Source organism: Pteropus medius, unplaced genomic scaffold (genome assembly GCF_902729225.1).
Source record: "Pteropus medius unplaced genomic scaffold, Ma_sr-lr_union100, whole genome shotgun sequence".
Taxonomy (NCBI): Eukaryota; Metazoa; Chordata; class Mammalia; order Chiroptera; family Pteropodidae; genus Pteropus; species Pteropus medius.
Window position 1 is genome coordinate 6,052,893 of NW_024350924.1, and position 15,539 is coordinate 6,068,431.

Here is a 15,539-nt window from a genome sequence, read left to right on the forward strand (position 1 = left end):
GTGCTTTATTCTTTCAAGCAATGGGAATAATTTTAAACAAAATTAACCTAAAGTTATGACCCATTTAAAAGTTAACTCATCAATACACCGACAAATAAACTGCAAGTAAAAAAATGATGGCAAGCACATCTATAGATTAAAAGAGACTAAAAAGCATATCAGCCAAATGTAATGTGTAGACTTCATTTGGGACCTGATTCAAACAAACTATTGAATATTTATTAAATAATTGGAGATTTGAACACTGGATTTTGCTGATGTTAATATATTATTATTGAATTTTTTAGGTGGGATAATGGTATTGTGATTGTTAAAAAATGCCTTTATGTTATGCCTTTATTTCATAATATTTAGAGAGAAAATTATTTCAAGATATGCTGGGAGAGAGGAGTGGTAAGGGTAAAGACGGCCATAACTTGGTAAGTATTGAAGAAGGGTGATTGGATTTATTTTACTCTTTTGTTTACTTTTACATATGTTCAGAATTTTTCATAACAAAAGGTTTTTTAAAAAGTTAATATAAAAATCAGTTGCATTTCTATACATTAACAATGAACTATCTGAAAGAGAAATTAAGAAAAAAGAAATTAAAAAAATCTCATTTTTAAAAATATCATTTTATATTAGTGTCAGGTGTACAGCATAGATATTAGACATTTATATAATTTACGAAGTGATCCCCCAAATATGTCTAGTACCCACCTGGCACTATACACAGTTATTACAACATTATTGACTATATTCCTTATGCTGTACTTCACATCTCATGACTATTTTGTAACTATCAATTTGTGCTTCTTAATCCCTTCACCTTTGTACCCAGCCCCTGAACCTCTCTCCTACGTAGCGATCACCAGTTTGTTCTCTGTATCTGTGAGTCTGTTTTTCTTTCATGTGTTCATTTATTTTGTTCTTTAGAGTCCACATATAAGTGAATTTATATGGTACTTTTCTTTCTCTGACTTATTTACTTAGCATAATACCCTCTAGGTCCATCCATGGCATCACAAATGGTAAGATTTCATTTTTTATGGATGAATAATATTCCATTGTATATCTGCACCACCTCTTCTTTATCTAATCATCTATCGATAGGCACTTATGTTGCTTCCATTTCTTGACTATTGCAAATAGCACTGCAGTGAACATAGGGGTACAAATATCCTTTTGAATTAGTGTTTGGTTTTCTTTGGATAAATACCCAGAAGTGCAATTGCTGGATCATATGGTAGTTCTATTTTTAATTTTTTGAGGAACCTCCAAACTATTTTCCAGAGTGGCTGCACCCATTTGCAATCCCATCAACAGTGCATGAGGGTTCTCCTTTTTCTCCACATCCTCGCTAACATTTGTTGTTTTTTGATTTATTGATGATGGCCATTCTGACAAGGGTGAAGTGATATCTCATTGTGGTTTTAATTTGCATCTCTCTGATGATTAGTGACCTTGACCATCTTTTCATATGTCTGTTGGCCATCTGTATTTCCTATTTGGAGAAACACCTGTCCATTTTTTAATTGAATTGTTTGTGGTTTTTTTGGTGTTGAGTTGTATGAGTTCTTTATAAATTTTGGATATTAACCCTTTAACAGATATATCATAGCCAAATATCTTATCTCATTTAGTAGGGTGTCTTTTAGTTTTGTTGATGGTTTCCTTTGCTGTACAAAACCTTTTTAGTTTGATGGAGTCCCATTTGTTTATTTTTCCTTTTGCTTCCCTTGCCCAAGAAGATATATCAGAAAAAATATTACTAAGAGCAATGTTAGTGAGTTTACAGCCTATGTTTTCTTCTAGGAGTTTCATGGTCTTACATTTAAGTATTTAATCCATTTTGAGTTTATTCTTGTGTATGGTGTAAGAAGGTGGTCCAGTTTCTTTTTTTTTCTTTTTTCTTTTGCATATGTCTGTCCAGTTTTCTCAACACCATTTATTGAAGAGACTGTCTTTACCCTAATTATATATTCTTGCCTCCAAAACAACCATATAGGCGTGGATTTATTCCTGGACTCTCTATTCTGCTCCACTGATCTGTGCGTCTGTTTTTATGCTAGTACCGTGCTGTTTTGATTACAATAGCCTTGTAGTACAGTTTGAGATCAGGTAGTGTGATACTTTCAACTTTGTTCTTTCTCAAGACTGCCGTGGCTCTTCGGGTCTTTTATGATTCCATATAAATTTTTGGAAAAATCTCATTTTCAATTGCATCAGAGCGAATAAAATACCTAGGAATAAATTTAACCAAGGAGGTGAAAGATCTTACTGAAAACTGTAAGACACTGATGAAAGAAATTAAAGAAGACACAAAAAAATAGAAAGATGTTCTGTGTTCTGTATTCACGAAAGAAGTAATATTAACAAAGCAATCTACAGAGTCAATGGAATCGCTATCAAAATTCCTATGGCATTTTTCACAGAAAGAGAACAAACAACCTTAAAATTTGTATGAAACCACAGAAGACCCCGAATAGCCAAAGCAATCTTGAGAAGGAAGAACAAAGCTGAGGGCCTCTTACTTCCTAATTGCAAAGTACTGTATAGTACACAAAGCTATAGTAATAAAAACAGCATAGTACTGGCATTAAAAAAAAAAAAAGACATATAGATCAATACAATAGAGTCCATAGTAAATTAATTTACAACAAAGGAGCTAAGAATATACAATTGGGAAATGGCAGTCTCTCAATAAACAGTGTTGGAAAGACTGAATGCCACATGAAAAAACCGAATCTTACTCATACTCAAAAATCAACTTAAAGTGGATTAAAGATTTGAATGTAAGGCCTGAAATCATAAAACTCTTAAAATAAAACAGAGGTTAAGCATCTTGATATCAGTCTTGCTAATGATTTTTTTAATTTGACACCAAAATCAAAGGTAACAAAGGCAAAAATAAACAAGTGGGGACTACACTAGACTAAAAAGATTCTGCATAGTAACGAAACCATCAATAAAATGAAAAGAAAACCTAGCGAGTAGGACAAAATATTTGAAAATCATATATGGGATAAAGTGTTAAAATCTAAAAATATATAAAGAACTCATAGAACTCAAAAGCAAAAAAAAAAAAGCCAAATAAACACAACAACAAACAAAAAATGAATCCAATTAAAAAACGGGCAGAACGACTTAACAGACTTTTCTCCAAAGAAGACATACAAATGGCCAACAGGTACATGAAAAGATGCTCAATATCACTAAACATCAGAGAAATGCAAATCAAAACCATAACGAACTATTACTTCGCATTTGTTAGAATGACTGTTATCAAAAGATAAGAAACAAATATTGGCAAGGATGTGGAGAAAAGGGAACCCTTGTGATCTGTTGGTGGGACTGTAAATTGGTACAGCCATTATAGAAAACAATATGACAGTTCCTCAAATAATTAAAAGAAGATCTACCATATGATCCAGCAATTCCACTTTGGGCATATACCCAGAGGAAACAAAATCACTATCTTGAAAGAAGATATGCACTCCTATGTCCACTGCGGCATTATTTACAAGAGCCAAGACATGGAAACAATCTAGGTTTCCACTGACAGATAAACAGGTAAAGATGTGGTATGTATATTCAATGGAATATCATTTAGCCATAAAAAGAAGGAAATTCTGCTGTTTGTGATAACAAAGATGGACCTTGAGGGCATTATGCTAAGGGAAATAAGTCAGGCAAGGAAAGAGAAATACTGTATGATCTCACTTATATGTGGAATCTAAAAATATCAGAACTCATTGATACAGAGAACAGATTGGTGGTTACCAGAGGTGGGAGCCTGGGGGATGTGCAAAATAGATGCAGGTGGCCAAAAGGTACAAACTTCCAGTTATAAGATGAGTAAGTCCTGGGGATGTAATGTACAGCCTGATAACTTTAGTTAACAATAATGTATGTTTGAAAGTTGCTAAGAGAGTAGATCTTAAAAGTTCTCATCAAAAGAAAAAAAAATTGTAATTATGTGTAGTGATAAATGTTAATTAACTTTATTGTGGTAGTTATTTCACAATACATATTCTATATATCAAATTATTATGTTATATACCCTAAATTAGTACAATGTTATAGGCCAATTATATCTCAATAATACTAGGAGGGAAAAAGGTTAACCCAATAGAGTAATGGGGAAGAGCAGTCTTTTCGGCAAATGATACCAAGATAGTTGGCTATTCATATGAAAAAAAACCCAACCCCTATTTCCTATTATACATGAAAAAGTCAAGGCCCAAGATTCAGAACCAAAAATTAAAGGCTCAGTAATAACACTTCCAAAGCTTCCAGGGGATAATGCAGAATATCTCCGTGAAGTTACTATAAAGAAAAACTTAAGTAGCTCACACACAAATACTAATCGTAAAGGAAAAGATTGATAATTCTGACCACATTAAAATTAAGAATGTCTGTGCATTAAAAAAAAAAAAACATTTTGGAGAATGAAAAGGCAAGTCACAAAGGGGCTGGCATCCAAAATATAAAAAGGTCTCTTATCAATCAATAAGGGTAAACAATCCAGTAGAAAGACAGACAATCAGTTTTACAAAAGATGATATTTGAAAGGCCAATAAACACATAGAAAGATGCTCACCCTCAACAGTAATCAAGGAATGCAAATTAAACCACAATGCGAATACCACTATGCACCCACCAGAGAGGCTAAATTACACCAACTGATGATGAGAAGTGCTGAAGAGGATTTGGAGCAACAGGAACTCTCATACACTGCTGGAGGGAGTTTAACTTGGCACAACTACTTTGGAAAACAGTTTGACTTTATTTACTAAAGTTGAAAATATGCTTACTTTATGACTCAGCAATTCCATTTCTAAGTATATACCCACAGAACTGCATGAATATATGTACCAGGGGTCATGTATGAGAATATTTATAGCAGCATAATTCATAATAACCCCAAACTAGAAACAACTCAGATGTCCATCATTTATAAGATGGTTAAGAAAACAACGGAATGCTACACACAATTAGAATAAACAAACTGCTGTCAAATTTATCAACGAAGATAAATCTTATAATATTGACCAAAAACAAATATCTCTATCTCTATCTACCTATCTACCTTATCTATCTATCTATCTATCTATCGTATCAGTCCATTTATATCAAGTTTAAAACCAGGCAAAACTGAACTATATTGTTTAGGGATATATGTCTAGGATGTAAAACTATAAAGAATAACACAAGAATAACCCCCAGTTCGCTATTGTAAATAAGATAGGGTTTTGGATTCATGTAAACTACAGAATTTTTCTCACTTTAACAAAAAGATGGAAAAATATGATAGCACAATGTATTGGTAATTATATATTAATATTAATTAACAACAACTCCATCACTCTTAAAGACCACTTATTTTCTTTGTCAGTGTTCTAGTCTTTTCCATAGGTACCATTTCTCCCATCTCACCTCTTCAATGGGTAGGTCCTGGAGCTGTGGTAAGGAGCAAGACAGGATTCCGATAAGGAATGGAGTAGGTGAGCACACGATGTCGATCATAGATGCTGGCAGGACCGGGATGTAGGTATGCTGCCAGGTAAATGGGTACAATGTGGCAACCACAGCATGGCCACATTTTGACAGGGTGCTAGCCAGAGGAGGAAGCAAATGACAGTCACATACAATGCAACAACATATGGAGGGCATTTCCAATGTTATGTTTATAGAATTACAAATTGATGGCAGTTAGTGATCACAGGTTAAACATTCTATGATTACTCATTAATTTTTAATATTTTATTTAAATTTTTAACCTAATTTACTGAAAAATCTCTAAACTCAATCCAGCTCTTTCCCACTATTTAAATTGCGGAAAACTAGTGTGTACTTAGACAAGTACACAGCTTAAGCAAAACACATTTAGAAAGATAAATTAATTGCAACCCAAAAAGTCACTGCTATAGCTTAATGCAAAGACTTTTTGGATTATTTACCATTTAGAATTATTCATGTCACTATAGCATTAGATAATAGAGACCCTACAGTTTTTTAATATGCTCCAATTTTAAAGTAGTGAGAACACGTAAAACACCAGTATGAGTGACATGTTTTACTTATGTCTCACCTTAAGCTGTTGGCAACAAAGATTACCCTCCTCTCCAAAAGGAGAGAGGCACAGACCCGGATGAGATGACACACACTCAGGCACTTAAAGAGACATTCAAAGTCAACGTGTTCCAGTCGGGAATCCAGTGGGCGGCAGAGTTCAATTGACTGAAATGCAAGAAATTGAATCGGGGAGCTGAGGCTGGAAAACAATCCCTAATGACAACACTCATGGGTCCTGTCACTCTTTTATAGGTTAAATTCAAGAAAGAGGGCCTGCTACAAAGACTGTGAAGCTGCCTACACTAATTCCAAGATCTAACACCTGATTTTTGTGCTGTAAGTTTCTGGCAAAATCCTTTATCTCACCTGACAGCAGTATGTAAAATCTTCATTAATCATACTGAAACTGTCGTTATGAAGGGGCTCAGTCTTTGAGTGGTAGCAAACCTTTAGTTCCCGGGTCTAAAATCAACTATCTCACAGATCAACCAGATATTTCTGCAGTGCTTTATGGGACTAAAGCATATTCTATGCAGTTTAAGAAAAAGGGAAAACTCTGCCCTGAGGTTTCTGGACACTTTCCCTGCCGGTGCAGGCCACTTCCGCAGCTGTCAAACCTCTGCACAGTGAGCTGTGGGCTGACGTACCCCATCTCCAGCCCCAGGGAGGTAGCTCCTAACTGTGATGGTGCATCCAGGGGCTGGAAAAGGCGCTTCCATGACGCTCCGCATGAACGGGTAGACCAGGGCTGGAGACATTTCTCTCCTCTTCTCTACTTCATCCAGAATCTACATAAACAAAATGTATTATTTTATTAGGGACTCAGTTCAAAAACATAAAAGAACCCTATTAAAGGAACTGCCAAACTTGATGTGCGAACTTGAAAATAACACCACCAGATTTTAAGACAGACGAGCTTCTGCAATCCATGAAAATTCATTAAAGGCATCATACCTCTTGGGGCATCTTTATATTCCCAAGAAAAGTTACTAAAACAAATCAACTTATTTTTAGAAGAGGAGCCCCTTTTTCTTTCACGAAGGTAGGGGCAAAGAAGTGACATTGACAATGATACCTCGCAGCCTGGGGTCTGGGAAAGACAAGAAAAGCTTCAGGTTATGTTCTCCTTTAAGCTGGGAGGTTCAGCAAACCAAAATGAGGATGACATGACAACAGCATCTGGATTAGAGATCTAAATTTAAGCTTTCAAACCTGTGGCTCTAACCTACTGGTGAAGACCCCTTTTTAAAGTAGTACATAAAAGTCTGTACCACTTAACATTGCCTAGTGAAGTAATCAGAAACGAGAGCTTACTCAGAGCTCAGACCAATACAACTTTTCATAGGGTCCGTTCTCCCCTCACCTTTGAAAAAAGGTTGAAGCAGCCGAGGCGACTAACCATGCAGTACACTTCAGGAAGTCGCTTTCCTTTGCCTTCGGGCTAAAAGGAAAAAACAATAAAGCAAAAATTAAGTAGCACAAGTCTTTACTAACTTGGACTATTGGTACTTTCCTAATACTCTTTAGTACAGAGTAGAACCCAAGGCTTTCATCTTCAATGAACACTGAAAGATGGGAAAATGCTAAAAATGATGGCACAAATGATTCCAGGTTTAGTGGAGGAATTGAAGCAAGAAGAAAGTAACTCAGAGCTACACCGACTGGCTCATTGTACTATATTCCTCAAATACACCTACTAGACTGACACCCAGCCACTATGTCAATGGTCTCCTCGTCTATTACAGACAAACAAATGAATAAAATAAATCCATACCCTTTTTATTCTAGAACATTCTGTGGCTAATCTCAACCTTGCTCCTACTGTTTACAGCTGCTACAGCTTCTTTAAGACACAGAGCAGTGAGTAGCCCTCAAACTCATCCAGAGACAGTGTTTTAGAAGTTCCTTGTCTGACTGTTGCTCCTTGGCCAACCCCGCCTGTAGCACAAGTCTGTACTTACCACAAATTTCTTACAGTAACCAAACCACCGGCTCCCATCTTCACCAGTTAAGACAAAAGAGAATGTTTCACTGGAAAAAAAAATAGGCAATAGTTTGAGAGCCAAACAACTGCTTCTGACATGCCTCATGAAACAAACGATTGAAAACGAGAGTCCAACCGCAGTCACTTTGAGCCGTAAGATGAGGCATTAACACTGAATTTATTCCTCCTGAGGGAGGAAGTCCAGGCCTAGAGAATAATCTTGCCTTGTACTGGAGTGAGAGAATAGGTAAAGGATGTTTCTGATGCTGTTGCCTCCTTTTACTTTCTTATTTATCCAGTCTAGCTATGCTTCCAGCCTATTTTCCTTTCGTTGAATGCCCAATTCAGTCAAAACACGTAGGTAAGCTATAAAGGCTTTTGATAAGCTATTTTTCCCTTCCAAATTCTTCTATTTAGTTCTGAGAGGTCCTATGGAATAGTGATAGGCAAAGGACTATATCCTTTACATTTACAAATAAAAATTAATAGGAAAATAATCAACTCCTCATTAGAAACATAGACAGAAGATACGTATAGATAATTTACAAAAAGATCTACAGATGCCCAAGAAAGAAATTCATTAATAATCAAAGAAATCTAAATTTGAACAGTGATACATGTCTACACATGGCCAAAAATAAAGACTGAAAGGGAACACGCCAAAATATTTACAGCGATTATCCCTGAGTAATCAGAATGCCAGTGATTTCTAATTTCTCCTTTTTTATTTACTTCTCTGTATTTTCCAAATGCTCTAGAATAAACACGTAACTTGTTAGGGCAGGGGTGGGAGGAAGCCAACCATGGAGCAGCCGGGCCAATCTGAAAGAAGCTGTCTGTGTAGTTAGCAGCTCAAGTGACAGCACAAGAACATCAGAACCGACAGCTCCGAGACGAGAGTGGCGATCAGGCTAAACTGGTTATGAGAGACAGCGGCTTAGTCTGGAGCAACATGGGGTGGAAGGGCAGGGCTACTCAGGCAACAACTGAGGCTGTCTCCCAGCAGGTCATTAGCATGTGACACGGTTCACACAAGCCAGATTTCAGCCTAAATAGCATGATTGGTAATTAGAGTTCTGAACAAAGTAGTCGTCTACTTACAAGCAGGATTCAGAGACAGCGACAGTTTATTGATTGAATGTGGTATTTTCCTCTAGATACCAGGAAGAAATTCTTTATATCTCCCCACTCAATACATTGCACACCTCAGACTGGAGCCTCCCTTCATACAAGTTCCAAAGGAGAACACACAATCAGGGCTGTGGCCTTGTCTATCAGCTCAAGGGGGAAACCAGATGCAAACATTGCTGTTTTATCTGTTTCTGAGTCCCTGCGGTCAAGGCTTTTTTCTTTTTCTGTCCACTTGGTGGCATTTCTGATTGCATGTAAAGTGTAACTTTCTTTTCCTGCAGAACTGGCAAACTGAAGACACTCTCAAACTTGTTTTCCCTTTGATATTGAAATCATTCCATGTCTTTCTTTTTCGAGTCCCACATAGGAAATGTTCTAATTCTGTTTCTTCCTTTCCTCCCACTGCATCCTTGACCTGCCAGTGTCCACACAGCGTCATCACTGGTTCTCCCCATTTCTCAAGCATTCTGATTCTAGTTTTGCAGTTCCAATAAATAGATATCAGATCGTGTAGACTATTTACCTCTTGAGTTCTGAGGTTGGCACCCAGTCCTTTGAATCAGGAAAACAAAACTTGGGGATCACTTTGAGCCTCTCTTCGGTGTCTTTGGATTGCTTAAAGCCATGGTCACTCTGAAAAAGATAACAAAATATAGATGATTAATATTCTCTGTAGGTGGAGAAGAGAAATAAAAATACTCAGCTTGGTCTTGAGGAAGAGGCCTCTGTTGAACCTAAGTAGTGCCTCAGCGTAGTTTCCTGCTGTTCAACAAAATGAGAAGGCCAAGACTGGTAATCACAGAAGATGCACTGAGAACAGGGTTACTCAGAATAAGAATCCTGTTTTTACATAGGAATGGTATTGTGGAGATCCGACTGATGTAAGAGAGTTGACTGCACACGGAACATAAAATAAATAAAAATCTATTCTAAAATATACTAATAGCAAAAACCTAGTCAGCACAAGATACTTTTTGATCAATAATCAAAGATGTTTTGAAAAGACAGATGAATGTTATTTAGAAAAGAGACTATTTTTAGAATCCACCCCATATATAATCATTTCTCTTAGCATATAATCTTTGCTACCTAATTACTGGTTTGCAACTTCCTGTAAAATTTTAGCATGGAAGACCCTTTTGTGCAAGGCCGGTATTGTACTTTAAAGGACAGTCTCAATTTAGTTAAACCAAAAGAAAATTAACTTTAAAAAAAAAATCAGATGATAAGTCTAATTTCCATACTGCCTTCGTGTAACTAATACAAACGACCTATCCTTTCAGTTCTAAAGCAAAACATGCAGCTGTTCCGGGTCACTTGAATTTTAAGCTCTTAAGAAATGGAAAAGCATTCTAATAACATTTTAGTTGTATGACATTCTATTATTATTATATTGTTAAATGACTCACAATCATCTGCATTCAAGGTTTTCCACAACGGGATAATGTGGAGCGCAGTCATCCCTCCCCCTCCCTGATTTACGGGTGCCTAATGCACGAAGATGCTGAGTAACTTGCTTAGAGACACCCGAATCACTGCCAGATCAACTGGATCTTTATCTGGTTCCGAGCTCATTAATTCAGGCTGTGCTGAAAACAGGTTCAGCCTCGAGATGTCTCTCTGCAAATATAAGGCTGATCAAAACTAGGGGCGGGGAATTCAGCTCTCCCTCTGTATGGAAAATTTGATTCTCAAGACTATCTAGATTCCATTATTTTTAACTCTTAAGGTCCTGTTATAAACAGGGCTGTGACACTGTGCTCTCAGGCTACACTGAAGATTTTGGTAGGAAATTAAACATATTGATTTATTTACAGTAGAGATGTTGTTGAGGACTTCTTTTAAAAATGGAGAACCCTTCCTTAATGCAGGAAATACCTCTTAGATTCTGGTACAGCTGTGCTTCACTAGCTTTTGTAGTGAAAGATGTAATCGCGGTTATAAATTCAAAGTCCTAAAGGGATTGAACAGATAACTTAAATGACAGAAGTGGTCCAAGGAGTAGGTTGAAGAGTGAGCCAACGCCCCTATTTAAAGGCACCACTGCTCACCAGGGCCCGCTATAGAAGTTGCAGAGCACAGTGCAGAATAAAACTGTGGACTCTTTATTCAAAAAGCAGGAAAAATTAAATATAAAACTTTTTCTTGTCTACTGTGGTCTCTCTTTCAACCTGTAATGGGATTTTTATTTGCTATTTAATGTCAGGCTCTCTCAGGCACAAGGATCCTGGGGGACAAGTGCAGCCCCTCACGGGTGCCCAGGGATCCTGGCCCACAACTTGGTGCACAAGCGGCCCACGAGCTGCTGGCTTTCTCCTCTGGCCAGCCGCAGTACTGTAACTGTGTCCCCAATGGGGGTGGGGAAGTAGGGCCTGACGTCTCCCTAGAGCCAGAGCAAACCACAGGCCCACCACGCCAACCCACAGCAGCCGGGCAAGCCCCAAGGAGTGCAGCCTCCACACGGGGATGTGCTTGGCAGTTAGACTGGGGGTGGTGTAGAGGCTTGCCCCACCAAGCCACCCACAGGCACACAAGTGCCAGCCCAGGGCAGGGAGGGTCCCACCACGTGTTGCCTAGAGATGCTATGGAGCAATGGCTGCCTGATCCCAACCCTCTCTTTGCCTATGCCCAAGCCCCTGGCAGGGACAGTGAGTGGCAGAATTCCCTGAATAGGGATAGGAAAGGAAAAACAAATAGGTTCCAGGAAACCAGGGGGCAGGAGAGAGGACAATTAGAGAACCCATCCTGGAAAGGTGGCAGGAGGTGAGACCATGCATGAACCCAGGCCTGAAGACAGACACATGCCCCTTTATCCCACGAGATCTCACTTACAAAACACAAATTCAAAGACAAAATTATTCAGAATTTCAGTGATGACTACAGAGCATTAAACCCCCAGCACAGGGCCCTTCTGAGTGAGGGGCCTTCTGTGACTGCGCTAGTCACATGCCCATGACGTTGGTCCTGCTTTACTCAGCATCAGCCGGTTCCTGCCACTTAGGAATGCAGGCTGAGTGTTGGTGGTCTTTCCAGTTTCTCAGGAAAAAGTAGAAATGCAGATTTTTAGGTGAAATTTAAATTTTAAACATTGGCAACAAATAATTTGTTATTATTAGAAAAACACTACAAATTAAAAAAAAACATGTTTGCGAGCTCAATTTGCTCAGGGGCCGCCAGTCTGCAAGCTGTGACATAATGATCATGTTTCTCTTTTTGTATGTGCTGCTACAAAGCCTCATTTGAGGTCTATGCTGCACGCTCTGTGAGGACAGGGGCCAAGAAGACCTTCTTCATTTGTATTCCTAGCACCTGATCTCAGCAATAGTAGGTATTTTAAGAAAGATCTGATTAAACGAATGAATCACTTTTTGAAAAAGACAGAGCAAACCGAATAATGTTGTTAATAATAGCTCCCATTTGTCAAGTGTTTAATATGTGTCAAGAACTGTATTTTATGTACATTATCTCATTAAATCCCCACTATAAATGAGTAGCATTACATAGTGCTCACTATATGCTAGACACTGCTTCCCAGGGCCTTATACAGCTCGTTTGGTCCTCACTCCAACTCAGCGTGGTAAACACTGTTATGATTATCTTCATTTTACAAATGAAGAGACCGAGGCACAGAGCAGTTAGTAACTGCTCAAAGCCACAGAGCTAATATGTGGCAAACGGAGATGGTCTGCTTAGAGTCTGTGCTCTAAACTGCTACCCTATGCTGCCATTTATTATCCCCCTCATTAAGGATGAGGAAATCGAGGCTTTGTAACTTGCTATAAGTCACTTAGTAAACGGCTGAGCAAAAAAAATAAAACCAACTTGGATAATGAGCTTTCTTTCCTTGCTAGGTTGTAGCTCATGCCTGGCATGTCATCAGAGCCACTTACCAGATCCTACAAGAAGTATAGTATTAGCAGAAGCTGACTGAGCTAACAAAAAGCAAGAAGAGAGGAAGTAAATGCACGCGGAGACACAGGCCGAGTGCCTTTGGCCCTCTGCGCCTACCTGGCCAGGGAACTGCTGTATGACCTGGGGAACGTAGCCGACTCCTGATGGTCTCTTCTTTAGAGACACTACCACGAAAAGCTCGAACAGCTGCTGCTCCTGTAGCTCGATGAGGTCCCGCTCTAAGGTCTGGTAGTGGGGATTCCTCTTGGAGGACTGCTGCACTTGTGCTAAGCGCTTGTGGCGACCTGTAATGACACCATGGAGCCCTGCTTTTCCTTGGTCGCCCTACCTTCCCTCTGGCACCCAGAGGCCATGACCCATACAGGACTAATCTTCGCTCGGTGACAGCTGAATGAATGGTGGCTAACCAATGTCTGCCATGCAGACATACCTGTTAGGGCTATGATACACTTGGGGACACAAGCACCTGGGGCCCTGTGGTGGAACTGACATTCTGTGTCCCAACAGACACTCTGTGTGTGTCCCAGCACATACTCCATGCTATCCCACCTTTCATGGCCTGACACGAGGACATGAAGAAAATGTCAGGTAAAAACACTGATGACAACACATACCATGAACTTACGAGGCGGGGCAGGGAGGTGTCTGATAAAAGAACTGAGTCCTACAGAGGTAAGTACATAAAGGGACAAGTTTGATAAAATTAAAACAAACGCTATCCTCACATTAAAGACACTGTCTTTTCCCCTTGTTTCCTTGGCATCTCACAGTGCCATAAGGGACATATGTTTGTACCAATAAACGTGCTAAATGAAGGGGGAAATCGAAGCAGGAGACATTAGCAGACTATTTCTCAAAAGAATGAAACTATGAAAGTGTACTATTTAAATACTATAAGCAATACCACTCGAAACTGGACAGCATGTACCCTTTATTCTCATGTATCTCTAATCCTGAACAACTTGGGGTCGTCCCCACTCGGGGAAATGTGGTACTTGTGGAGGAAGTAGTCTCAGGGTCCCAGGGACCTGAATATGTGTCGTTCCGTGCCAACCACTGACAGCCTCATCCTCTGACTAATTGTTTTGGTTTTCTTTCGAGATATGATGCATTCCACCCCCCAAAGAAGTTACACTATGGATCAAAAATACATGTAGGAGTGGCTCCCAGGACTATCCGGTACATTCGGCGCTCGAGGCAAAGCTTCACTTACCCGCAAAGGGCTCAGTTCGAGTCAAGAAAATTTTAGATTCTGTTTCTCAGTAGCAACAGCACTGAATTAGTCATCTTTATGCATCCAGGTTGAACCTGATGCTGACTTAAGTTTCACCTTCGGTCAGGCTACAGAATCAAACACCTGAAGCAATTCAAGCCAGTGGGGGAGCAGCTGACTATTAATCATAAGATCAGAGTGTCAGACTTGAAATTGCACTGTACTCGTCTTTGATAATTCATGTCTTCCACTTTTTCCATGCCTCGGTACGCCAGCCAGTTAAACATGAACTAAACGACTTGCTGTGAAAATCCATTAGATGAAGGATACTTGACTATACGGCCATATTCTATATTCCAAAAGAAAGTAAATGGCACAATAATTTGGAATATAAATGCCTGTGAATAAGAGATCAATGTTTCTCATCTCAATGTCAGAGATATCAAAGTTACTTAATGACTCCTGAGAGACTATGAAAAATCAGATATTTTATGCTAGATATTTGTCTCAGGATGATTCACACACACCCTGTCTTGGCTGCTGGGAGACTTCTGCACATATGTCTGAACACGCAGCTCAGCCACTCCCCTGAGGACATTCCATCTTAAGAACCATACTAGTTTGCCTCACTCTGCCATGGGAAATTTTTAATACTGTCAAACGTCTGACAGTATACTGTTTAGTTCCTTAAATCTCGACAGGTTTCTTAGAGTGAAGAAATCATCCACAAAATGAAACTTTGTGTGGGAAAAACATGCTTAATCACAAAAGGAGGATGCCACTCCACCTATAACCATGATCATCACGAGGAAGGGAGCAGCCCATTGACTCACTCACTCTTTGGCAGATACTCGCCATCACTTTCGTTACCACTGGTTTCACCTGAAAAGAGAGAGTTTCTATTTGTATTTTCCAACAGTAGAAGCACATGACGATGAGAACAACAGAAAATCTCCACAGACCTGGGGACTTGGAGTAAAGAATAATAAGAATGCTGAGCCTTTCTCCAAATCACGTAGTTATATCAGGGCAGGGCAGTCACAAAAGAAATGAAAGCTCAGAGAAGAAACTATTCCGTCTTCTTCTCATACCTTAACTCCTTCTTCAGCTCTCCTCTCATCCCTAATTCTAGAAATTAACAGTAGTTCGGACTACTTTTTAAAAGTCTAGTTTAGAGTGGATTCTATTTCTACATTCATATCCTTGTCTTAAGTTCCTGAATAAGGTATCAAGGGTAGA

At 39.0% G+C, this 15,539-nt stretch overlaps 1 protein-coding gene across 4 annotated transcripts in view; it reads right to left on the reverse strand.

Annotated features, from left to right (window-relative positions):
- DENND2C (DENN domain containing 2C) overlaps positions 1–15,539 on the reverse strand; it is a 69,470-nt gene that overhangs the window by 8,658 nt on the left and 45,273 nt on the right. For 3 of the 4 annotated variants that reach the window (XM_039841268.1, XM_039841266.1, XM_039841267.1), the window contains exons 7-14: positions 15,138–15,182; positions 13,184–13,371; positions 9,699–9,808; positions 8,022–8,091; positions 7,424–7,501; positions 6,708–6,848; positions 6,077–6,225; positions 5,422–5,599 (exon numbers count right to left, since the gene is read on the reverse strand). In XM_039841268.1, the coding sequence (XP_039697202.1) occupies positions 5,422–5,599; positions 6,077–6,225; positions 6,708–6,848; positions 7,424–7,501; positions 8,022–8,091; positions 9,699–9,808; positions 13,184–13,371; positions 15,138–15,182 (959 nt within the window). The remainder of the gene's footprint in view (positions 1–5,421; positions 5,600–6,076; positions 6,226–6,707; positions 6,849–7,423; positions 7,502–8,021; positions 8,092–9,698; positions 9,809–13,183; positions 13,372–15,137; positions 15,183–15,539) is intronic. The other variant, XM_039841269.1, reaches the window with a different exon arrangement.